The sequence below is a fragment of the Antrostomus carolinensis genome, unplaced genomic scaffold (genome assembly GCF_000700745.2).
Source record: "Antrostomus carolinensis isolate BGI_N321 unplaced genomic scaffold, ASM70074v2 scaffold12834, whole genome shotgun sequence".
NCBI lineage: Eukaryota > Metazoa > Chordata > Aves > Caprimulgiformes > Caprimulgidae > Antrostomus > Antrostomus carolinensis.
In genome coordinates, this window is record NW_010310293.1 from 5,625 (window position 1) to 30,863 (window position 25,239).

The following is a 25,239-nucleotide window of genomic DNA, read 5'->3' on the forward strand; positions in this document are numbered from 1 at the left end:
CCTGGGGAGGTTGTTGAATCTTTGCCTGGGAAAACCTCTAATGAGAAAGGTTTGGGTAGGGTTGATGCTGCCTCGGGTAGGGTCTAGGTGACCTCTCCACAGCCCTTCCAGCCCTTTTCCTGCTACTGTACTGGAGCCACTTTTTACATCTGGGCTCACAGACGAAGCTTCTCTAGCACATCCTAGTAAGACTTGTGTATGTCTGCCCCTCTCCCCATCTATCCATGCTGTTCCCTGCTCTGTATAGCCACCACTCCATCACGTGTACCTGCTGTGGGTGACTAGCTTGCTACCAGGCAGCAGCTTGGCTCTGTAGACTTCAGACCAGACCCTCTCTCCCTGATCCTGCAAGTTTTGACCAGACCTGTCTCTGCTCCTCACGCAAGCGTCTAGCCAAGCCAGCCAGTGCTCTCCCTCTCCTCTGCAAGGTTGTTTGCATTTTGTAGTTCTGGATTTCTTGGGTTCAGGTGCTGGTTTCTCTGAGGACCCAGTGACAGGGGCTATCTCCCAGTGGGCTGGGGACAGGAATTCCAGAGCTTTCCCAGGTCTGCTCAAGGTAAACCAGCCAAAATCCCTCTCCCATCCCCTGGTGCAGGGACAGGGCAGCAATGCCAGGGCAGTCCGAGGTAACGTGCAGATTTGGGTGTGCTTTGAAGAGCTGACCTTTGAACAGAAAGTTTCTCAATCCTGCTTGCTGGTGTGTACTCTTCTCCTGGCAAAGGGAGGATCACCTCCCTCGACCTGCTGGGCTGCATCAAGAGCAGCATGGGCAGCAGGTCGAGGGGGGTGATTCTGCCCCTCTACTCCGCTCTTGTAAGGCCCCACCTGGAATACTGTGTCCAGTTCTGGAGCCCCCACCACAAGAGAGACATGGAGCTACTGGAGCCAGTGCAGAGGAGGCCACGAGGATGATCCGAGGGCTGGAGCAGCTCTGCTGTGAGGACAGGCTGAGAGAGTTGGGGCTGTTCAGCCTGGAAAAGAGAAGGCTCCGGGGAGATCTTATAGCGGCCTCCCAGTACCTGAAGGGGCTAAAAAAACTGAAGGGGCTCCAGGAAGGTGGGGAGGGACTTTTCATAAGGGCAGTTAATGACAAAACAAGGGGAAATGGGTTTAAGCTGAAAGAGGGGAGGTTTAGATGAGATATTAGGAAGAAGTTCTTCACTGTGAGGGTGGTCAGACACTGGAACAGGTTGCCCAAGGAAGTTGTAGATACCCCCTCCCTGGAAGTGTTCTTGGCCAGGCTGGATGAGGCTTTGAGCAACCTGGTCTAGTGGAAGGTGTCCCTGCTGCTGGCAGGGGGGTTGGAACTGGATGAGCTTTAAGGTCCCTTCCAACCCAAACCAGTCTGGGATTTCTATGATTTCAACCCGTACTGGTGTGACAAACCTGGAGCTCATCCCCGTATCGAGCAGCTCTGCAGATGGTGGTTTCATCCCCAGCCCTGCAGAGCCCTTTCTCTGCCACCCATCTCGCTGGGCTCCTAATTTGAACCAGGGTGCAATCAAAGTACCAAACAATGTGTTTTAATTCTGGAGTGACTCATACGTACGTGGTTGCATCTATGTGCACTCGTGCTGTTGAGATGATATTTTACCTCTCTGAAATCTCTACAGCAACTTTAAAACCTAGATTTTTAGTTAATTCTGGTGGAAACAGAGAGCTTTGCAGTTGCAGCAGCACTCTCCTTGTATGACTCATAGGTTTGCACTTGGTCTATTTATTTTACTTTGGTTCCATTTGTCTTGGCATTGCCAAATGTCACACACAGCAGTGGCTGCCTGGACCAGAGCTGTACTCAGAGCAGAAAAGGGATGGTTTTGGCAGCTGAACAGGGGGGTTCTTCAGGGCTCTTGGCACCCTCTCACGGTGAGCGTGCAGGCAGCAGTGCAGGGAATAGAACTTTACTGTGGGCTGGAGTTGGGGAAATGCAATTTCTGACTTAAAGTTGCAAAATAAATGTAAAATACCTGATTTGACTCCCTGGGGGTTCATGTTGTTTACCTTTTTGACTAATTGCAGAAAAAGAGCGTAAGGATAATGCCCACTGAATGGTGAGAGGAATGGGAAGAAGCTGAAAGGAGAGGGGAAGAGCTGCTCATGGAGGAGTGGGTAGCACAGACCTCAGAAAAGCCTGACCCAGGGGTGTTTCCAGGGAGTGAGAAAAGAGAATTACTGTTCAGTTTGGCTTTTGCACAGTGGGTTTTCCCTCCCTCAATTATTTTTCTTGCCTGTATGTTAAAATATAAGATTATAGCTTGGAGGAAGGCTGTGCTGAGGATGGATTAGTGTCAGAGTGGGAATTGGGGAGAGCCTGGCTGCCTGGTCCCAGCCTTGGGGAAGAAGATTCCAGGCAGCTGTTGTCCTGACTGGGTGGGGTGAGGGAAAATGGCACAGCTCACTCAGGGGAGAGGGTATCAAGCCAAGGGAGAAGCTACATGCTCCATAATGTTTTATGGAAGTTTCAGTCCTCTCAAAATAGCCTTATTTGTCTTTTTATCATTAACCAAAGTCAGCAATTAGTTCATAGTTTTAACAACTCTATTTTCTTGCTTGTTTGAAATGCAAGACAGTAAGAAGGGACCTAAGGCAGCAAATCATAGAATCATAGAATGGTTTGGGTTGGAAGGGACCTTAAAGCTCATCCAGTCCCAACCCCCCTGCCAGCAGCAGGGACACCTTCCACTAGACCAGGTTGCTCAAAGCCTCATCCAGCCTGGCTGCAAACACTTCCAGGGAGGGGGCATCCACAACTTCCTTGGGCAACCTAAATGTCCCTGCTTGTGGCACGTGGGATGTGTGGATGGAGCGGGAAACACCCTCACCAGCTTCTGGCTGCCAGGAGGAATGAGAGACCTAGGAAATATGACCACGAGGAAACATTATGGAGTTTGGAATTGTTTACTCTAGCAAGGAGAGGGCACTCACAATCTATATGCTAAAGGATTTTTTTTTTAAATGTGTGAGAAGTTGTCAGGAAGAGGATTATGATCCATTTGTTTTCTGTGTCAGCTCAGGAGGACTTAAACCACAGCAAGGAAGACATACAGCAGATTGTAGGAAAACACTTCTAACTGCAAAGCTAACGGAGCACTGGCGTGGCTTACCTGGAGGAAAAGATTTCAAGCAGAAGTTATCTGAACTCTCTGGAGGATGCCCTAGGTGTATTTGATTCTGCAGCAGTTCTGGGGAGGGAGCAGATGACTTGCTGAATTCCTTTATAGCCTGTAAGTGATCTGGAATGATAACACTCATCCAAGCAATGCTTCCCAGATCACAGATCAAATGACCCTTCCCCAGTCTCTGCTCCAGTCCTTAAGGTGATCAGGATCCACCTCTGTTGAGGTTTTTTTCCCTTCTGAATCTTCTGGCAACTGTGTGCTCACCAACCCCTGTACCAGTCCTGGCTGGTCAGTTACTGGTGATTTAGTTTATCCCAAACAGTGATGCACATGTCACAGGAAAGCCCTGGGATCGGGCGAGTGCCCCAGAGGTGGGGTGATGGATCTGCTGTTCTTGTTCCTGTGCTTTGGGTGCACTAGTTCATCACTGAATTTTAGATTTTGTTGATAGAATGTGTTTTGTGATTTAATATTGACCAGTGACGAACACCTTTCTCTCCAGCTTAATTTCTTTAGTTTGATTCCTCTGTCCAATACATGTGCACTTAATTACACTCACAAATTCCTAACCCTGCCCAGGCCTTTTCCCTGCCAGTAAGTCCATGTGCATCTCCTCTGTCCAGCCTTGGAGCTGGTAGGTGGCCTGTGTCCTCCTCCTGTCACTTAATGCTGTGGCATTTCACAGGGTGGTAAGTTTATCTCGTTGGGAATAAGAACGAAAGAGCTTGCTTAGGCTTTTTCCTGCCAGGGGACTCTCCAAAGCTTATTTTGGGGACTGGATTTTGTTTTCTGTGCCACTAGAGGGAAACCTGTGCCTTTGCATGAACATAAAGGGCCTCTCAGCTGCAGGATGCTGAAATAGCATGGATGGATGAAATACAAACGGATTCTTTCCAGCTGCATAACCCAGGCAGTCTCGTCGTTAGTGAAGAATAGGGTTTGTCTTAGTTACACATGCTTCAGTGTGGTTTGGTGGGGAAAACAGAGGAATTAAGGAATCAGATTCTCAGCCCATGCAAAATAAATTGCTTCCGGGGTGCTGAGACAAGAGGGTTCACGTGCGGTGTGTTCAGGCCAGTGCCCTGCCATGTCCCAGCTTTTCTCTAAGCCAGCACTCACACCTTGGGCCAGCCTGGGTAGGTGGCTTTGCTTTCTGACAGCAAACCTGAATTCAGTTCCTCTTTCTTGGGAATTACATCTCCTCCTTAGGGAACAGGCATGAGAGCTCGTCTGGCTCCTTGGCATCCTTGCAAGGACCTGTCTGACTCCTTTGCAGAAGGGCAGGTAGAGCCTTTGTCTCCAAAGGTGTTTTTCTGCTTTCAATCATGAAGTTTCCCCTCAGTCTCATACAAATTACCCAGCTCCATTTCAGTGTCCTGATGAATATAGCAGGATCTCTTTGCCCCTTGGAAGAAAATCTGTCAGTTTTCGGAGCACTGACAGAATCAGCACCTGGGGAGACAGTCCTGTGAGTGCCTTCAGAAATTGTCACAGTTCAGCTGTGAACGCATCTCCTTTTCCACTCCTGCTTTTTAATTATGGGACAAACTTAAGTCATGACAAAGTGTATGTTCTTTAATTGCTCCAGTAATATCTATAAATTGTTTCCAGCAGCTGGGACAGAGGACTTCAAAATGTTATTGAGGTTTGGAGGAAACCCTGATTTCATTCTAGCATTCCAAGTTACCTTCCCTCTTAAACTGAAAGAGGGTAGGTTTTTAAACTGAAAGAGGGAAGGTTTAGATTAGATATTAGGAAGTTCTTCACTGTGAGGGTGGTCAGACACTGGAACAAGTTGCCCAAGGAAGTTGTAGATGCCCCCTCCCTGGAAGTGTTGAAGGCCAGGCTGGATGAGGCTTTGAGCAACCTGGTCTAGTGGAAGGTGTCCCTGCTGCTGGCAGGGGGGTTGGAACTGGATGATCTTTAAGGTCCCTTCCAACCCAAACCATTCTATGATTCTATGATTCTATGATTCTATGATTCTATGTTCAAGAAGATGATGCTTCATAAAAGTTTCTTGGTATCCAACTCTCTTCTTTATGCATTTAAGCTGCTCCAAAATGAATAGCTTTATCAGATGCAATTTTCCAAAATATTTGATAGGTATTTTTGTGTTTTTTATAACTCTAGGTGCATGTACTGCCCTTGCTGAGACTTGTGTGGGTGTTCAGTTGAAATGATTGCTCTTGTGGCTTTTTAGCTACTCTGGATTTTTCTTAATCAAACAAAGCTTGACCCATTATTCATCGCGGATAACATCCCTGCGTTTGAGAGGGAGCTCGTGGACAAGTCAGGTTGTCAAAGCAGGAGTCGTATATGAGCAAACTGTAGGTAACAGATCTGTCGCCTTCCATTTTAAGAGTGACCTTTAACTCACCAGACTTTGCAAAATAACTCCAGCAGAGCATTGCCATGCCTGCTGAAGGCTTACCTCCCAGGGAGCGGCGTGACGGCCAGCCCCGGCCAAGCGGCCTGGCGCTGCCGCGCAGATCTGCTCTGCACCGGGGCAGCACGTCGGTGCATCTGAGCAGAGGGCTGAGCTGCTCCCCCCTCACCCCTGTCCTAAGGGAGAACCGGATGGATTGACGGTGCTGGGCTCCGGTGGGTGATAGCACAGATTGGCAAGGAGCTGTGCTTGTGGAGAACGGAAGATGAAGACAAAAATCCCCTTTTCCCGGCCGTTTCAGTGAGGGACAGCAGCGTGGAATTGCGTGTTCTCCGTGACATTGATCCTCCACAACAAGTGCAAGAAAACGTCTTCAGTTACAGGAACCACATTCGGCTCAAGGTTCAAGGAGCTATTTTTGGGTCCTCAACAACTTCACTGAACTTCTGTCTCCTAGGTGGGCCATTGCTGGTGGCAAGACTAATTTTTGTATTTTGGCATAATTTACTTTTTAAATGCATTTGTCTGAAAAAAGAACATGGAAGACGCTCCTCTGCCTCTGTTGATCATGCCAACAGCTCCTTACCATGATCAGAAACCAGGAACCAGTGGATTACGGAGGAAGACCTTTTATTTTGAATCCAAGATGAACTATTTGCAGAATTTTATCCAGAGTATATTTTTTTCCATAGACCTAAGAGATCGACAAGGATCTTCTATGGTAGTTGGAGGTGATGGGAGATACCTCAATAAGTCTGCAGTGGAACTGATAGTCCAAATGGCTGCTGCCAATGGGGTTGGTAAATGTTAAATGACTAAATTCCTATAGTTGTGTAGCTGATAAATGCAGAAAACCATAATACATTAGTCACTGTGAGATTTAATTTCCCCAAAGACTTTATTCAACTGCTAATAGTTAACTTTTTAATATAAAATCAGTTTGGTAGTACAGAAATTACTGTTTTTTTCACTTTTAAGTGATACAGTTGGGTAGAAGTATGTGGGAATACACATGCAGCAAAGAAAATAAATACTGCTTGTTTTTTGTGTGGTGTTGGTTGGTGTTTTGACCTGCCACAAGCTACTGGCACCTCTGGATTTTCTAGTCTCTCCATCAGACCATAAAACCTCGATATTGCTCAGAAGCAGAGTACCTGGTAGGGCCGTGGCTCGCTGTTCCATGGCAGCTCGGCAGAAGCTCCTTCAGCGTTGATCTGAGCTGCTCAGCAAATAAAAAGGCAAAATGTGGTTGTTTCTTTCTCAACAGGTAGAAGTTGTGGCTATGTGAGAAGTACACCAGGAGCCTTTGAAAATTGAAATAAGATGAGAGTGGCAGCCTGTACAGTGATCTCTGATTGTGCTGGAAATCTGTATTTTGGAAGCAGACGTTTGCATTAGAGCACGGTTCGTGTGCCCCAAGACTCTTGGGCACTGGGGTTTTGTCTTTGTTTCTTTCTGCTTTTTAAGAAAAAAAGACTGTCCTGGATCTGTTAGTGCAGAGCAAACTACACTGAGATGTGACTCTTAGGAATTTGACAGGAAAACTTATCTGATCACAAGAGGGTAATTAGTAGTGAATAGGAGAAGTGGAGAAAATAACTTTTTTTCTTTTTTTTTAATCAACCAGTTTTCCATCTTGGGGAAAAAAAAAAATCCTTTGTCATTGTAAATTAATGTATTCCTCTAAATTCAGTGTATGGGCTGAGCAGAAGAGCTGAAAAATGTGCACAATTGTCTACAAATGTGCCAGGCCTTCTGCTTGGACTGCTTGATGCTAGGAGAGATTTTCTGCTGGTAAAGGTGAGGTTAGAGTGATCTTCACCAGCCCAGACTTTTCTCATGTGTTTCTTTCCAGCATATCTGGCTAAAATCTCATTTTGCTCCTGATTTTACTATTTTTCATTCATTGTTTTTATACAGTCTGGCTAATACCTGTGACTTTTGGCATTGTGCTGGACTTGCTGTATAGAACAGAAGGGATAAATCCAAGGATGTTTCCAAATATCAAAAACCACGAGGAGAACATGCATATTATGTGTAAATCCCTTTGTTGGTGTGTGGCAGAGGCAGGTACTGTTACCTCTACAGATATGGGATCAGCAGGGTTTCTAAATTGCACCAAGCACATTGCTATGTCAATAACATCAAATTGCATGTTTTAAATTATGATTATTTGGTTAAAGGAAATGACTGAGGTAGTTTGTCCACTTAATCTGACTTGTATAAATAGCAATGTCTCTATTCAGAGACTGTGACTGTGCCACAGTATATAGGATTGGGGCATCTCTTTTAGAGAAAGAGGACTGGAAGGGTGTGCTGATGAGATGATGGAGCTGTAGCCACCAGCTTCCTTGGCCTGGAAAACACAATTTTGGTGTGAAAGCATCAGCCTACATTACTAGAGGGAGGAGGGAGGCTGCAGGAGATCTCCTTTATTGCCCATGTGCATCTGAGTGGGGCTTTCAGTAAAACCAGGGTGGAAGTGTTGCCTGGATTGTTTCAAAGTGTTGTAACCCCCAAATTGTCTCACACAAAGTGTCTTTGTTTGTGATCAAGTCTGTTTTGAGCATTCTGTGAAAGGCGTTTCTGCGTCGTTACATCCGTAGAGTTTCTCGTAAGAAATTCTAGAGAATTAAAAAAGATGAAGTGTAAATTGCTCAGCACACTACTACACTGAGCAACCTTTTCCAGTGGTTACCACAAAGGATTTAGTGTTGGATTGGTGGGGGATGAGAGCTGAAAAGCCAAGGAGGACCCCGAATCAGAGAGCAGCTTCTATGGAGACAAGTTTTTCTTTTCCTCGCTGTGGCAGCAGCCATACAGGTGCAAAAGCTGCAGCTCAGGTGTGCGGGGAGGACAGGTTGGGTAAGGACCATGGATTTGATGCGTTCACCCAGCTCTTCTGCAGAACAGCAGGTTTGGGAGGGCAAGTCCCTTGTTTTGCCAGTTCTTTGCAGCATCCCTTGAGCTGCACGCGAGGCCTGGCAGGGCACTGATGCCGAGGGGCGATGCGGCTTAAAGTGCGACTTTTCATAAGGGCAACTAATGACAAAACAAGGGGAAATGGGTTTAAGCTGAAAGAGGGGAGGTTTAGATGAGATATTAGGAAGAAGTTCTTCACTGTGAGGGTGGTGAGACACTGGAACAGGTTGCCCAAGGAAGTTGTGGATGCCCCCTCCCTGGAAGTGTTGAAGGCCAGGTTGGATGAGGCTTTGAGCAACCTGGTCTAGTGGAAGGTGTCCCTGCTGCTGGCAGGGGGGTTGGGACTGGATGATCTTTAAGGTCCCTTCCAACCCAAACCAGTCTGGGATTCTATGATTCTATGAAAGTGACCCTCGTTGAGAAGCTGGGAAACAAAAAATGGAAGCTTTAGAGAGGAGCTTCCTGGAGACTGTGTTAATTTTTGGTGGAACCAAAGAAGCAAGACTTGGAGCTGGAATAAAACATGAGACAAGGTGTGCTGGCTTGGCCTGAGAATGGGGAAAAAAGCCAAACCCATGTAGGTTGTTCTACTTCAAGTTAAATGTACAGCATAATAAACAAGCGCAATCACCTGGTAGGTGGGCACTGTGGGAGCCGTGGCCAGCTGAAAGAAGGGCATTCACTTTGGGTTGATAAACTGCAGTTTCACATCTATGCTCGTTGTTTGCTAGAGGTGGCAGTTCTTTTAGCGACACCTCGCTCAACAGCCGGTCTGTGACAGCTGTAACATGTAATAACCGACGGGCAGCGAAGCCGGGGCTTAGCACCGGGCAGTGCCACCGGGGAGGAATCACAGTCATCCAGTGCCCTTGGCTTAGCACCCAACCTGGACCTGTGCTCTGGGAACGCTGCCTTTTGTTCTCTTCTTTCTCTTGTGTTTGAATGAAATTCCTCTTCTTTTCTGGGTCATATCCAGGGTCTGATCTCCTCGGCTGATGGAGAGTAGTCTGGTATTTTTTAAAATCTCTGTCACCTCATTCTGGGGCTATGGTAAGGAGTATGTTCTTCCAGAAAAATATTCATCTTCTGTTTTACTACATGGATTCCAGCAACCAGATCCTGATTACCTTGTATCGCTTAGCACATTGGTCTGGATTTAATCTCAGTGATATTACTAAATTTATGGGAAAGGAGGTGTGTTACCCGCTGCGCGTAAGAGAATCTGCAGCTGGTCCCATGGGAGCAGTGATGATGTTTGATTTTTGTGTTGTTTTGGCTTCTCTCAGGCCCATTGTGTCTTTTGAAAGCAAAGTTCCAGACCGTGGCCAAAGGGGTGGGTGGTTGGGGTTATTTTTGTTTTGTTTTGGGTTTGTTTTTGTTGTTGTTGTTTAGCTGCCTCTGGAAAGCTGAGCATTTCAGTGCAAGCTGCCATTTCCAGCATTCATAAAGGAAAATGCTAAAAAAAGGCAGAACAGAGCAAGGTCAGACGCTGACCTTCAGTAAACACAGCAGAGAACTCAGCAGCCTCCCAGGAACAAGCCACCTCTGCCATCAGCCCATCTCCTGGGGGCTCCGCTTTACCTGTCCCCAGCATTTTGGGGGGGGTTTGGTGGTTTTGCTGGTTTTAGGATTTGGGACTCATGGTACTTTGTTTTACTCCTCCCATTTTCAGATCGGCCGCTTGGTCATCGGGCAGAACGGGATTCTCTCCACCCCAGCGGTGTCCTGCATCATCAGGAAGATCAAAGCCATCGGTGGCATCATCCTGACTGCCAGCCACAACCCCGGCGGGCCCAGTGGGGATTTTGGCATTAAATACAACATTGCCAACGGAGGTAAGGTTGCTTGGTTCGTGTAGATGTGTTTTGTTTCTGTTTGGCTGTTTCTTGGGTTGACCCCTAAAGAACCTAATTTAACTGTTGTAATATCACAGAGGTTCAGTGCCCTGAGCAGTGGGTTTCCCTAAACAGAGCAAGTGATTGATCTGCTCCCCTCATACCCTTGTATTCCTCTCCAAGGGAGGAATTCCCAACCCCAGGTCTTTCCCTGTACTTCTTTAACATCTTCCCCCTTGACTGTTCTATCTTGCAGGTCCTGCTCCTGAAGGGATCACGGACAAAATTTTCCAAATCAGCAAGAAAATTGAAGAATATGCAATCTGCCCAGATCTCCAGGTGGACCTGAGCACCATTGGGAAACAGCAGTTTGACTTGGAGAACAAATTTAAACCTTTTACAGGTAAATGACTGTTCTTCCTCTTGGAAAGTTTCCTTTCTGACAGAGTTAGCTTGGACCTGCCATGAACAGGCAAGGACATTTGGTTTCTCTGAAGGACAGATGTGGCCCTTCTGACCTCTCCTTCTCATCTGTTGGACAAGCCAAGCAAGGACATCGCTCCTGGTCACCTTGACATCCTGGATTTTGTTTTGTTTGGGGTTTTTTTTGGCCTGTATCTTGTGTAAATAATTGTGTAAATAATTGTGTAAATAATCTAATTATATCATTGTTTCTGTCCTACAAAAGATTGTACTTCAGTAAGTACATCTGATCCATCAAACTTCACCAAAATCAGAGACTATTTTGTCTGTGCAGCTACCGTTAACCTGTACCTGCAAAACACACAACTCTGCAGTTAAAGTGCATTTTCCCAATTAAAAATTACAGTGTTAGTGTTTAATCTTTGTAACTGATTTTTTTTTCCATGGTTTCATATGAAAGCTCTCGCTGTGAGCGGGAAAGCCAGTACAATTCACACATGACTGTTGTCAATTAGCAGTGAAACATGAAAATACATTAAAAATAGACTTTTGAAAAACACTCCCTGCAAGTATTTTTTTACCATCTCCTAGTGAAGCTTGTGCTTGTAATTAAAAAAAAAAAAAAATTAAAAGATTATAAAAGTTGGTATTTCTCTCAGTCCCTATTTTTGTATACTGGGATTTTTATTAGTGGGGTTTTCATGGCTTTGTCTTTATTTGGCCTGTTAGTTGCAAAAGTGCAACTTTTTCAGACTATTGGGTGCACAGTTCCCGTTGACTTTGGTGGAAATTGGAGATCTGTTTTTATATATATTTTTTTTTTCTTCCCTTTTCCTTTAATCTCATTCTCCAGGTAAACAGAGTGGGACTGAGCCCTCTCAAAAGAAGTCCAGGGAGCTGTAGGTGGGAACAGTATTTGTCTTAAGGATTTTGTTGGTCCGTTTGGTCTGTAACCCGATTAGCAGTGACAGCCTGTCATTAAATTCTTAATATAAGACCATTATTATTGTCTTTATGAAATGATTCTATGGGATGTTTAAAGCCTTTGTGCTGATCCCCAGCCCTTTGCACTAAGGACTGTCAGCACACTGCCACGTAGAGCAAAATCGTTTTTCTGCAAAGATTTCAGACTCTGAGAGTTGGTCTCTGCTTATTTTTTTTCCCCCCAGTGGAAATTGTGGACTCGGTAGAAGCTTATGCGAATATGCTGAGGAACATCTTTGACTTCAGTGCGTTGAAGGAACTGCTTTCGGGGAAGAACCACCTCAAGATTCGCATAGATGCGATGCACGGAGGTACGGGTGACATTGTGGGGTCGTGGGGTGCTGGGTGTCCCCAGGGCTTTGCCATCTACTTCAGAGAGAAAACATTTTTTTCTGATATTTATATCCATAATTTGTAAATTTGTTTCTTGTTTTGCAAAATGTTGTGTTTTTCTTTTTACAGGCAAACTTCTAACGGCTTTACATTGTTTTCTTTTGTCAAATGTTTGCACTTGGGAGATGTTTGGGGTCTGGGGGGGATGCTGTATGGCTCACACACGTCTGTCCACACCTGAGGGACAGAGGTTAGCGCTGATGCTGTGATCTGAGCTGCCCTGGCAGACTTTGCTTCAGTCAGTGTCCCATGGAGGTGACAGCAGTTAGGCAAAGGTCTGCCTGTAGATATTTGAGTACAAAAATGGGACCATTGGATGGTTTTATATAATTTAATATATATGTGAAGCTTGTGAGTCTCTTTCAATCGATATTTCAGGAGCACCCTAGCTTTCTTAGCACCTTGTTTCTCTTGTCTCCAGCCCATTCCCATTCCTGCACTCACTTATTTTTTTATTGTGTACGTTGTTAGCGTCGGAGAGGAGTAAATCCTGTTGTACTGCTGGATGTCTGTGACTCACACATGCATTTTGTTTTGTTACGTGGGGCTGCTGTACTCATACCTCGGTGTACTTGGGGTGTAAGCCCTTCACGGTGGGGTCCTGGCTGACGTGCTGAGCCCACGGCATAGGCTCATCCTCAATTCTCAACCCATAAGTGGTCTCATTTATTTAGTGGGACAGCCCCTCAGCTAAAAATTGTGCTTTCGCAGGAGCTTATGTGCCTGGATGGATCAGGCTGAAGCACATGAATGTGCTGCTTGGGGCTTTTGGTGTGAGCACTTGTGCTTTAGTACCATAAATCCTATAAACTGACCTTAAGTGAGCAAACCAGAGGCCTGGGTGGTTCCGTGGCTGGTGCAGAGGCTGACTCGTTTCCTCTTTGTGTTTTGCTGTGATAGTTGTGGGCCCTTACGTAAAAAAGATCCTGTGTGAGGAGCTCGGAGCCCCAGCAAATTCAGCTGTGAACTGCACCCCACTGGAGGACTTTGGTGGCCACCATCCCGACCCCAACTTAACCTACGCTGCTGACCTGGTCCAGACCATGAAGACGGGCGAGTATGACTTTGGAGCTGCCTTTGATGGAGATGGGGTAAACAAGCTGTTCTGTAGTCACCTTTTTGCCTCCTGTTCAGTGGTGGGGGAGTGACTGCTCAGCTGCTTTTAAGCAGAGGAGGACAAAGACAAAGACCTTTCCCCTCCCTCTCTCCCTTTGGCAAGTGGAAGCGAACCACTTGCTGCAGTTTGCCACCATGGCAATAGTTGGCTACTGCATTAATAATAAAGTCCAAACTGTATTTAAGGAGCTTTAAAGGCTGTGAAAAATCAGCAGGAGGGTGAAATACTCTACAGGTGTTGCTATTTAACTTTTTCAAAGCTCGGTATTTCTTTCAGCACAGTCAAAAATCGGAGTTGTTGGGTTTATAGGCTGCGCCTGCCAAGTAGAACAGCAGCTGCCATCGCAGCCTCTTTGTGCTAAGTGGGGATCAGAGCTGTTTCTCTCTTGTCTTCACCAGGATCGCAACATGATTCTTGGGAAACACGGCTTCTTTGTGAACCCCTCCGACTCCGTCGCCGTCATTGCTGCCAATATTTTCAGTATCCCCTATTTCCAGCAGACCGGAGTCCGTGGCTTTGCCCGGAGCATGCCCACCAGCGGGGCTCTCGATAGGTACAATCTGCCTCTGCACGTGGTGGGAGAGGGGAGGGGACCCCTGCCCAGGAGAGGGACTGTCCCTTTTTCCTGGTTTAACACATGTCTATAGCGAGGAGCGAGGGCACGGTGCAGGCAGTGAAGTTTAATGAATTAAATCCTGTTTGGGGATGTGACACAGCTGGGCTCTGCTCTTGAATCTTTCTCTTCTCTACAGATAAGCCCAAAAAAGTCATCTACCCCATCTTTTTATTTTTTTTTAATCTGATAGTGATACTTTATTTGTTAAATGCTTTGAGATCTACAATTTAAAATTGCTTTAGAAGAGCTATGTCTTTATATCTGTTCTTTAGTTGCACATCCCACCCATTTCCCAAATGTCACACTGGAATAACATAAAGGGCTGCTGTACAATAATTGTTCATGGTAAAAACCCAAAACAGTGGCATGACCTGCCTTCAGTCTCACCCCAAAATCGATGCTTGGTAGCAACTGAAGCTCCTACTGCAATATTTCGCACGGGAGCGCTGAGAGTTGGGCTGTGACGTGACTTAGCCTTCTTACCTTTGAAGGGTGGCCCATGCTACAAAGATTGCTTTGTATGAAACTCCAACTGGCTGGAAGTTCTTTGGAAACTTGATGGATGCAAACAAACTGTCTCTGTGTGGAGAGGAAAGTTTTGGTACTGGTAAGTCGACATTTCTGATTTCACCAGTGATGGTATTATTCCTCCTCTTAGTTCTTTGTTGTGCTTGGTAGCTTGGGATTTGTCTTTCATGTGTAGTTAATGCTTCTAAAATAATAAAATAAATAAAAAAGCTTTCAAGAATCACTGGTGGAAATGAACACAATGCTAAAAGTTTTGTCAGGCAGGAGCTAGTTCTCCTTTCAGTTATTTAGGAAGGCATATGCAGATATGCAGGAAGTTTAAGGGCCTCTTTACTAGCCCGGTCATTGAGTCTATGGGGATTAAGTGCAGTGTTAAATGTATTTTTCAACTCTTGGTGGCCAGGAAAACCTTCTAAATGTTTTCATTTCTGGAAAGAAATATGGTTTGGAGCATGCAGTTTTATTAGGGAAGGTTTCAGGTCACTATTAAATCTCTGAGCTTAATAGGGCCCTCATTTTCCTGTTCTAAAAACAAGGTATGATTTATAAAGTTTAAATTAACACTTGCCTTTGAACAGTCTAAGCAAGTTATTAAGTTACTGAGAAACAAAGTGAACATCTTAAGGAATTTACTAGGGGTGTGCACGTGACACAAACCTTTTATTTGTGTAGGAAGTTAAAGTGAGCAGATTTTGCTCCGCATCGGAGCAGCGTGCTCAAAACACGCAGCGTTCCCAGAAGGCCTTGGTGGTTCCTGAGTTCTTCCGTGGCATCTACCACATGGTTTTAATGTCTTGACTGTGGAAATGGGACCTTCCCTGCTGGCAGGAGGTCAGCACCTAATTCGTGCACAAAAGCTGAGTTTTATCTGGTCTGAATTCTCCTCAAGATCTTGTTTTTCCTATTCTCTAAAGACCTCTGAAGACCAGGGGCAGCTGGTAGGATATGCAAGGCACAGACAGGGTCTTGAGGGAATTTAGGTTGGATGATTTCAAGCTCAAAGCTCATGTGCTCTCATTCCACCACCCCATATTTCAGAAAAACATTGTAGGCTGTGTGTGGGTGTCTCCCAGAGGAGGGATGGCCTTAAATCCCTGAAATTAAGTGCTTTGTGGAACTGGGGTGCACAATTTGACATTAAAAGAGTAGCCCAGCTTTTCTGTAGCTGAGGAAACAACATCATGGACTCTGGTTGAAAGCACTTGGTCTTCAGTGGCAATATTTTCACAATCAAAGGCTATTCTGATACATGGGATTTGTCCTCAGGTTAGAAGGAAAGGGTAATTTCAGAAAATGTGGTATCTCTGTAAAGAAATCTTGAAGTAAATCATGAGTAAAGAAAGATTTTGGAGTTTTGCCCTGAATGATTTCAGCATGCATTAAGTTTATGTTCTGGACTTTGGCTAATGAGAGGGCACCAGCATTTCAGTAAATAAATAAAAACAAAAAGCAGCAAATGATTCATGGAGCTGCTGATGGGAGATGGTCTCTAATGAGCAGCTCTCTAAAATTGTTTCCATCTTGTATTGTATGAGCAATGAGCTCATAGTTTCTCTCCCTCTCCGAATAGGTAAAGGACTCTGCATTACAAATAAAAGTGACTGATTCCATCTGCAGCAGGGGCTGAGAAGGAGGTTTGAGATTCTGGTTGTGCAGCATCAAGTCTGAGTGGTCAGGGACTGAAGCAGTTTTGGAGGGACAGGTTAAGAAAGGGCCCAGGAGTGTTGGACACCCCCTGCAATGCAAAGGGGGTTTGTCCATCTGGCAAATGCACTTGAAGGAACAAAAAAAGGGTGAGGAAGGTTTGTTTGATAGTAAATTAATGAGGAGTTGTTTGGAGCCGGACAGATTGTGAGTGCTGAAGGGGAGAGAGGTGAAGGAGCAGCCAAATAGACCCAGTAAAAATTGAAACAAACTGTGACCCGGTGGGACTGGAGTCCAGGAGCAATTAGACTAATGCGACATGACAGAATTCCTGCTTGCTTGCTTGGGTATTTTATTCCAGCAATAAGTTGATACATCACATGGGACTTCTGTTTATTTAGCATTCCTCTCCATCACCTCTGTACAGCTCTCTCTGCTGTAAAGGACCGTGAGGATAATTTATCGCTGCGTCCACAATAGTGGGATTTGTGTAAAGCGCTACGTAACCCGCGCCCCAGCCCCCAGCCTTTTTCCCCAGATGATTGCCTGCTCTGGCAATTCTTGAGAGGGTAAAATGGCAGCTCTGGAGCGCGGGCTGCATTAGCAGGCATACCCTGCATCCTTGGGATTTCGTTAATACTTGTTTGGAGCTTTTCCAGAGCTCAAAGGCTAAAATTCTGAAGTTGTGCATCTGTGGAGCACAGCGCTGAACTGGCAGTCCAGAAGCGTGGAGGCTGGGTTGGGTGTATTCTGGGCTGCCATTTGATCCCTTGTTTAATTTAGGTGTTCAGGGTGCTGTCTAATTTGTAACACCCTCTCGGGTTTCCTGAGAGCCTGGGTGCTGTGTGGTCCCCGTTCCGCGGCTCTCAGCCCCGGTCCATAGGCTCCCAGGGCAAGGTTGGGCTGGATTCTGATGACTCCCTGAGCAATGCCTGCTTTGGGAGAGTCCTCTTCTAACCAAAACAGGGTCTTCCACAGCCTTTGAGTGCCTGGTGTGTGGGAGTGAGAGCAGGCACAAGGCTCTCTTCTGGTTTCAGCACGTGAACAAAGTCTCCTTGCGCTGCTGCCGTGCAGCAGGCTGCTCTTCTCTCCATTGCGGGGTAATTTCAGAGTCGTTAGGGTTTGGCTTGACATTTTTCTTGATGCTCAGCCAGAAAATGTGCTGATCAGAGCATGCTGATTTGGCAGACGGTACGTGACAGCTGCTAGAAGAGGTTGATGTTGGTCCTTCCTGAGCTGTTCATTTGCATTTCCTTTTTTGTTGTTTTTTTTTTTATGACCTTTTTACTGTGCATTCCCCATTACTTCCTTGGGAACAGAATTAAGGATCTGTGAACAATGAGTGTGTGTGTGTGTGTGTGTGTTAAAAGGGGCCGAATGTTTTCTTTGGGCTATAGCTAAAAGCAGATGATATCTTGAACCGTTTTAACAATGCAGCAGGGATGGAGCTCATGAAATGCCTTCCATTTGTGAGTTTGTACAGCTGCCAGTTGGATGGAGGAGAGAAGACAAGGTAGGGCCCTAGCACAGAGTCTCGCATGAAAGGAGGTGGGAAATGTGTTTCTGCTGTGGCTCTCGAGGTGGGAAATGTGTTTCTGCTGTGGTTCTCGGCAGGCTCCGACCACATCCGTGAGAAGGACGGGCTGTGGGCTGTCCTGGCTTGGCTCTCCATTTTAGCCACCCGCAAGCAGAGCGTGGAGGACATCATGAAGGATCACTGGCAGAAATACGGCAGGAACTTCTTCACCAGGTAAGAAAAGCACTCCCAACGCCACGCACTTACCTCTGTCTGGTGTCCCACCCTCCAAGCTCAGAGCCCTGAGCACTGGTAGCACCAGCATGTGCTACCTCAGAGCTGTTCCTGTGCCTGACACTTGCTGTTTCCCTGCTGCTGCAGTGATTTCACACTCCCTGAGCAGTTTCCTGCAGTATGCAACATATCTGAGTTCAAGAAAACCATAAATATTTACCTTACACTCTCATGATGTCCAGTTTAGGGTTTGTTATTCAAAACATAAACCTAGTTAAGTATCAGAGTCTGCAAAGGCTGTACATTTTATATCTGCAGGGTATTTTTTCTTTTAATGGAGGTTTTTCTCCTTGCAAGAGTCTTTTTTGCAGTCGGAACGGTATGTTTCTTGAGACCACAGATCATAAGTTAATTTAGAAGACATTGACGTCACTGGAGAGATTATTGAATGGATGCCCAGCTCCTCGGCAGTTATTTACCTGGTTGAGTTTCTCTCCAGTCCCAAAATACTCTTAATTTAAACTACAGTAGACATGTAAGATGAAAAGGGAAGGAGTGAGAACCAACCTGCACATCAGCAGAGGCGGGAATGCTGTTGGGAGCGAAAGCACTAGGCAGAAATCTTGCAGCTTGGAAGACCTACATGAAAATTCTGTCTCAAATTGCCAAATGAAAGAACTTGCCTTTTCCTTTTCTTTTTTTCTTCTTCTTTTTTTCCCTCACCCCCCACCACAAAGCCAGCATACATCTGAGGCATTTAAACCTGTGGAAAAAATGCCAAAGTCTGGAATAAAAAGGCAGTCTTTTAGCACCAGAGGTATGTCTGCATAGCAAGCAAAGTGCAACGGTAGGCAGGTTAACAAGCCTGTGCATGCTCCATCTAGCCAGCCAGGCTAATAAAAGTGGTGCAGATCCCACTGGCAATCAGAGCACAAAGCCTCGGATCCCCGTGTGCGCTTCAGCCGCTCGCTGCTTCCTCTTACCCGGGTTAATGAGATCAAAGCTGGCACTGGAATGTTATCGCGTGCTGCAATCGCACCTGTGTTCGGCTCTGGGGACGGACAGGAGGATGTTCAGGCAAAGTTGATATCGTGAGGAACCTGTCGAGATCCAATCAGCAGAATTAGAATGAATTCTTTGCAGTCAGCGTCGCTGGAGTCGAGCCCTCTGTCTTCAGTTTGCCTGGCGCAAGGCAGCACAACTTGTGCTTTCATCTCTCCTGACGCCAAAAGTCTGTGATATGTTGCAGTGAATCCCACAGACTTGTATGGGATTGTATAGCTGCACAGATCCTTGTGGTGGTTTCACTTGGCCAGCACTTGGCCAGTGCTGGGCTAGCACTGGGCTAACAGCCAGACACAGCTGCTAACTCACTGCCCCGACCCCCCAGGGGACAGGGGAGAGAACTGAGGGGCAAGGGTAAGGAGACTCGTAGGGTGAGATGAGAACAATTTAATAATTGCAATAAAATAAAACTTAAAATAATAACGATATTAAAATGATAATTATAATAACAGGAATAATAAAATACACAAATGAGTGACACCCAGTGCCATTGCTCACCACCCGCTGACCAAGCCCGGCCCGTTCCCAGATCACGATCCCGCAGGAGCCACAATCCCGACCCGAAACCGCAGTCCTGGGAGAGCCAGAGCCCGAGCGAAAGCCAGAGAGAGCAAGAGAGGAAGAGCCCCTCATGGATCTCCTGCCCATGGGGGACAGGAGCTGGAACAGCCCCTTGGCAGAGCCCAATGCCCATGGAGCTGATCCATGGCAATATTCCTCGCTCCCTGAGATCTTGCGCTTGCAGACGGACAAACACAAAGTCCTTCAGTGCCAGGGACACAAATGCAACATGGGGATGTTCTCAGTGTCTCTCTCATAACAAATCCCAGCTGAACCCAAACCCCAGCGGTGTTCCAGCTGCTGAACAGAACCAGCTCTGTCCCAGCTCAAAACCAGGACAATCCTCCCCTCTCTTCTTCCTCTCCTTTCCTCCAGCAAGAGAGCAGAGAACATATATGAGGCAGACCACAGTGTGTAAACAAGAACATCACAAATCTGCTGCTCATTCCAGCCTCCCCTTCCTAATCTTTGTTTTATGGTGACTGGTTGTAGATACGACTATGAAGAGGTGGATGCGGATGCAGCTAACAAAATGATGAAGGATTTGGAGACTGTGATGTTTGACCGCTCCTTTGTGGGGAAGCAGTTATCATGTGGTGACAAGGTCTACACAGTGGAGAAAGCTGATAATTTTGAGTACAACGATCCCGTGGATGGAAGCGTCTCCAGAAACCAGGTGGGCATCACCTTACCTGGGCTGAACGTGGCCTCAGAGGGGTGTTGCACTGTGTATTTTGGGCCTAATCTTTGTCCGTTGCGTTTGCACCTGCTTGAAAGTCAAACATCTGATTTGTCCCTTGGAAAATGTTTTCTGCCCTGTGTTTGTTGGTGGGACCCTGCCCTGCTTGAGGGAAATTGCTGCCTTGGAGAGGGGAGGGTCTGGAGGCTGCTCCCACCCCAGCAGGGACCGGAGTGAGAGTGGGAGCAGAGCTTACCTACATCCTCCCCAGAGGGGAAGGAGTGATGGAGCTGAGTTGAGGGGGATCCTTTGGGTGATGGGTCAGCAGCCAAGAAAGGGTTTGTGCTGAATGAAAGGTTGAAAACTCACTGCAGCACGAGGCACAAACCCTCCTGCTCAGGTATCGTCTTGGCTCTAGTGCTAGACCCCCAGGTTGCTGCAAGCAAATCCTCCCTCGCTGCCTTTGTCCCTGAGCTGGTGGCACTCCTCGTGTCCTCGTCCCTGAGAGGGCAGGCAGCACTGCGGAGGGGATTGAGTTCCAGGCTCCAGAAGTCATGGGGGATATTAAATACACGTGAGATGAGTGACATGTCACCAGAGATTTTTGAAACAAAAATGTCCTGTGGGTGGACTGGTTTGACAGCACAAGCATAGTAAGTGGGAAGGAATACTGGAGAAATCCCGCAGGAATGATTGCCTTGCTTGTGGGATGACAGGAGAGGTTCCTTTACATCCTGTTTTCCTGGAAGAGCAGCAGGTCTGCTGTGCCTGGCAGAGAATCAGTCCCTGGCTCTTGTTTTCAAGAAAGCACTGGGGTGAAGGACCTTACAGCATCAATGTCCTTCAAGTTCAGGAGCTCTAGCAAGTTCTCCAGAGTGGGTTGGGAGGGACAGTAGCTCCTCTGGGAGTGGGGAGGGGATAACAGAGGAGCCTTCTGTGGCTCCCCAAAGAGTAGGAGCTCTGGGATTGTGGAGGTCAGGCATAGCCACGCTGGGTCTCATGGAAGATACCTCAGGTACCCGTGAGGTGCGTAGCTGAGAGGCTCTTCTCCCCTTCTCTCTTACCAGGGCTTGCGGCTCATCTTCTCTGATGGTTCCCGCATTATCTTCAGGCTGAGCGGTACTGGCAGCGCTGGGGCGACCGTGCGGCTCTACATCGACAGCTATGAGAAGGATGCTCAGAAGATACATGAAGACCCCCAGGTGAGTATTGCATCTCAGTCAGGGCACCGCTGGCTCCCAAGCTTCTTAAAAGCAGCTGAGGGAACTGGGGTTGTTGAGCCTGGAGAAAAGGAGGCTGAGAGGAGACCTTCTGGCTCTGTCCAAGTCCCTGAAAGGAGAGTGGAGAGAGGTGGGGGTCAGTCTCTTCTCCCAGGCAACCAGCAATAGGACAAGAGGAGATGGCCTCAAGTTGCACCAGGAGAGGTTCAGGTTGGAAATTAGGAACAATTTCTTCTCTGAAAGAGTGGGCAAGCATTGGAGAACAGGCTGCTCAGGGCAGCGGTGGAGTCCCCATCCCTGGAGGTGTTCAAGAAACATGTAGATGTAGCACTCAGGGACATGGTTTGTGGCCATGGTGGTGATGAGTTAATGGTTGGACTGGATGATCTTGGAGGTCTTTCCCAACCTTAATGATTCTGTGTAAAAAGCTTAAATCTTTGCTTAGCGCTGCTTTGTGTAGAGCCACGTGGAGGTGCTATTTTGGAAGCAAGGGCTGTGGAATCTTTAATTCCAGTATAAACAGATTTATTTAAAAAAAAAAGCTGCTTGTGTGGGACAAGTGTTACTTCTTCAGAACCCCTCACAGCTGCTCCTGCAATCACACATCAGTTTTCCTGTTTATGTTACATCTGTGGCTGGTTGCAGGTGTGGGAGGACACAGCTTCAGTCCTGAACTGACCTCCTAGTTGAAATGTTGCATCACTAGGGATAAAATGAGCTCATTCCTATACTGAATTGGGGAAATATTTGTTCAAAACAAATAAATAAGGGCAGTTAATGACAAAACAGGGGGAAATGGGTTTAAACTGAAAGAGGGGAGGTTTAGATGAGATATTAGGAAGAAGTTCTTCACTGTGAGGGTGGTCAGACACTGGAACAGGTTGCCCAAGGAAGTTGTAGATGCCCCCTCCCTGGAAGTGTTGAAGGCCAGGCTGGATGAGGCTTTGAGCAACCTGGTCTAGTGGAAGGTGTCCCTGCTGCTGGCAGGGGGTTGGGACTGGATGAGCTTTGAGGTCCCTTCCAATCCAAACCAGTCTGGGATTCTATGAAATGAGGGTAAAAGGATGCAGTTGTATATAAGATGACACTGAACTGTTGTGTACAAAGTATAATATATCTGCTTTACAGCATCATTTAAAAATGCTGTTGTAGGCACGGAAGGAAAAGAATCTTCATTTTATATACCCCAGCAAAGAGTCTGTGAGCTCCTTTTGCATCATTTCTGTGTCATGATTGACAAAAATACTAACAAACCCCCCACATTCAGCAGGGCTGAGCTTTGGGTGTCCCAGGCTGACGCCAGGCACCCGTGAGGGAAGGTGCGACGCGCGTCGGCCGCGCGTGCCGCTGTGCTCCGCGGTTCTGAGCCATCTCTTTCTTTCTGCAGGTCATGTTGGCCCCTCTCATTTCTATCGCACTGAAACTCTCACAGCTCCACGAAAGAACCGGCCGCACCGGTCCAACTGTCATAACATAAAGGCTCGGTCAGAACCCCGTGCTGGAGTGGGCACCGAGTGAAGGAAATCAGCCTGTTGGCCCTTTTTATTGTCAAATCTGTCACTTAAAAGAGGAATATGAATTTTATCCCTGTATTTAAGAACACCATTGAACTGCTAAGGGTAGACAATAAACCCCAGCCCCTGTCAACACTCTGCCTGCACTTTGCCGTGCTGCTTTTCTGCGTCACACAGTGCTGCTGGCCATTTGTCCATGGTGCTCATTAGCACAGCCTTTTGGGTTAGTCTATGTACTGTTATTTTATTTTATTTTATTATTTTTCTGCTTAAACAAAAGGCTCTAGAAATAACAAGAGAGATGAAATTCTTCAATAATACACAGAGGGTTTTTTTGCTTCCTGGAAAAGAAGCACAAATACTTCATCCCTGTTAATACATACTCTTTTAAACGTGATGTCTCTGAGTAAGCCGTGGCTGTGTGTTCAGGCTCAGTATTTTTCGCTGACGTGGATTTTTCCCTTTTTAAAAACACATTATGTAAATTGACCTCCAATTCACCGTCTGTTTAAGAAAAAACCCACAACAAATCCTCCCCACAGAAATGGGCAATAACAAGCGTTGCAGGATATTAAAGTGATATGAGCTACAGTGGCTGCTCAGTGCTTTTTTATTTTCCTACATTATGACAGGCTCCCTTTTGAAGAATGAAAGCTTGTTTTGATGAGCTCCTTTGGTTGAATGTGGGTAGTAAGATCCTTGGAATAAGCAGATTTACAGGCATTAATGTACAACATCTCATCCAAGGGCACAGAGTGTCACTTTGGAAGCAGTTGTAGCTGTTGGGTGTTCACACCCTGCAGCTGCACCTTCCTGCCCTTTTCTTGGAAGCCTTCTCCTCTGAGCTGAGCCATGTTCCTGCTCCCAGCCCCGCCGGCTGACTTGGCCCTGGAGAGCTCTAGATGTGCTCATGCTGCTGACTTAGTGCCCCTCGTCCACGGAGGTGACACCCTCTGGAAAAGAACCCCAGGTAAATCCACAAGCCCCTGTTGGTTTACTCCTTCCATCTCCAGGCTGTTACGGCTTCAGCTGTGTTAATAAAAGCAGGTGGGTTAGTGGGAAGGATTTCAGGTGCCTTTGCCTCTTTGGTTTGCTTGCCTTTGTCACCAGATCCCTGTGACACCCGTGCCCACTCTGGCCCTTTGCCCTGGCAGGGCTCAGCAGTGCGGGCAGCTCTGCCCATGCAGCTGAAATTCCAGCTGGTTCTTGGGCCAGGCCTGAGGGATCAGCTCTTGTTTTCCAGGAATGTGAAACATCCCACCCTCACCCTCACCAGGATGCTGCCAGCAGATGCAGATGTGCTGACAAGAAGCTCTTTATCTCATCTTCCTCCCAGAGGTGCGGTGTCTCTTCTGACAGACGGGCTTCTCTGCTCAGTTAGTTTTGCTGGCGGAGCTGCTTTGCTGTGGAGTGTATTCAAAACCACACAACCTCCCAGCCTGTTGCTGCCCTGGTGTGGGATGTCACCAGGCTGGTGGTGCAGGGGTCCATGTCCCTGCTCACTCCCACAGCTCTGCTGGGCAGTGTGCCCTCGGGGACACACAGCAAAACAGTCCTGGGGGAAAAGCCGCAGCTGTGCCGCTTCCACCGCAGCCCTGTCCACCCTGGGCTCTGGTTTTGGACCAGCCATGACCTGTGTGTTGGATGGATCCAGATCAGCAATGCAGAAGAATACCAGGAGATTATCTGAATGAACCCTGTGTCATCTGAGGAAGCACTGCTTGTGCGCAGGGTCCGGCCACAAACTACAGCAACAAGGATTCCTCTTTGCAGTGACAAACAGCAGCGGTGGCATGTGGGTTTCTCCCAATCCAAGCAAAAAAGGAAAAACCAAAACCCAACAATCCATGCACATGGAGTCAGAGCAGAGTTTCCACCCTAGCACGTGGTGGGGGGTTCTTCACAAAAACCAGATGCCAAAGGTCGGTTGCCAAAGGGCAGAGTGGCCAACGAATGTCACCGAAGCGGCTGTCGGTCACCGAAGCGGCTGTGCACAGGTGCAGAGCTCAGCCCCTGCGGCTGGGCTCCTGTGGGACTTCTTCCTCCACCTCTTCCCCCCCCTGAGCTGCTGATTCCTCCTGCTTGCAATCTGCTGAGAGACAGGAAAACCTCCCAGGAGGCGGTACAGGTGCAGAGAGCAGCAGCAGCTTTCCCCTCACAGGGAGTGCAAAAGCCTTGCCCAGAGCAAGCTGTGCTGTGTCACTTCATAAAATACAACTAAAGAAATCCAGAATCCCTGGAAACACTGGGGCTCCTGCATTAGGGGGAGAAAGGGGAAAAAAAACCCTAAATCAAATGTCAAACCTAGCAAAGAGAAGTTAAAAATGGTCCAGCCCAATTCATTATTTACGTCCTTGTGTAGGCAAAAGCTGTCTCCAGGTGAAACTGCACAACCTAGACAAATCCATGGAGGGAGCTGGGGGCTCTGTTCGACTGATCTGTCAGTAAAGATGGGTGGCTGGAGCTGGGGGTTGGCAATGACA

At 47.0% G+C, this 25,239-nt stretch overlaps 1 protein-coding gene across 1 annotated transcript; it reads left to right on the forward strand.

Moving 5' to 3' along the window:
* The first annotated feature begins 5,933 nt into the window (after positions 1 to 5,933).
* On the forward strand, positions 5,934 to 22,921 carry PGM1 (phosphoglucomutase 1). Its single transcript, XM_010166380.1, has 11 exons — positions 5,934 to 6,301; positions 10,100 to 10,262; positions 10,519 to 10,665; positions 11,855 to 11,980; positions 12,963 to 13,153; positions 13,578 to 13,732; positions 14,287 to 14,402; positions 17,582 to 17,717; positions 19,836 to 20,019; positions 21,090 to 21,224; positions 22,630 to 22,921. Exons 1-11 carry the CDS (start codon positions 6,044 to 6,046, stop codon positions 22,717 to 22,719), a joined length of 1,701 nt encoding a protein of 566 aa, XP_010164682.1. The 5' UTR covers positions 5,934 to 6,043; the 3' UTR covers positions 22,720 to 22,921.
* Positions 22,922 to 25,239: the final 2,318 nt, after the last annotated feature.

Coding starts and splice junctions, on each gene's coding strand:
- PGM1 (XM_010166380.1), top strand. CDS start 6,044: ATGGAAGACGCTCCTCTGCCTCTGTTGATCATGCCAACAGCTCCTTAC. Junction 6,302..10,099: donor AAATGGCTGCTGCCAATGGG/GTTGGTAAATGT, acceptor TCCCATTTTCAG/ATCGGCCGCTTGGTCATCGG. Junction 11,981..12,962: donor CATAGATGCGATGCACGGAG/GTACGGGTGACA, acceptor TTGCTGTGATAG/TTGTGGGCCCTTACGTAAAA.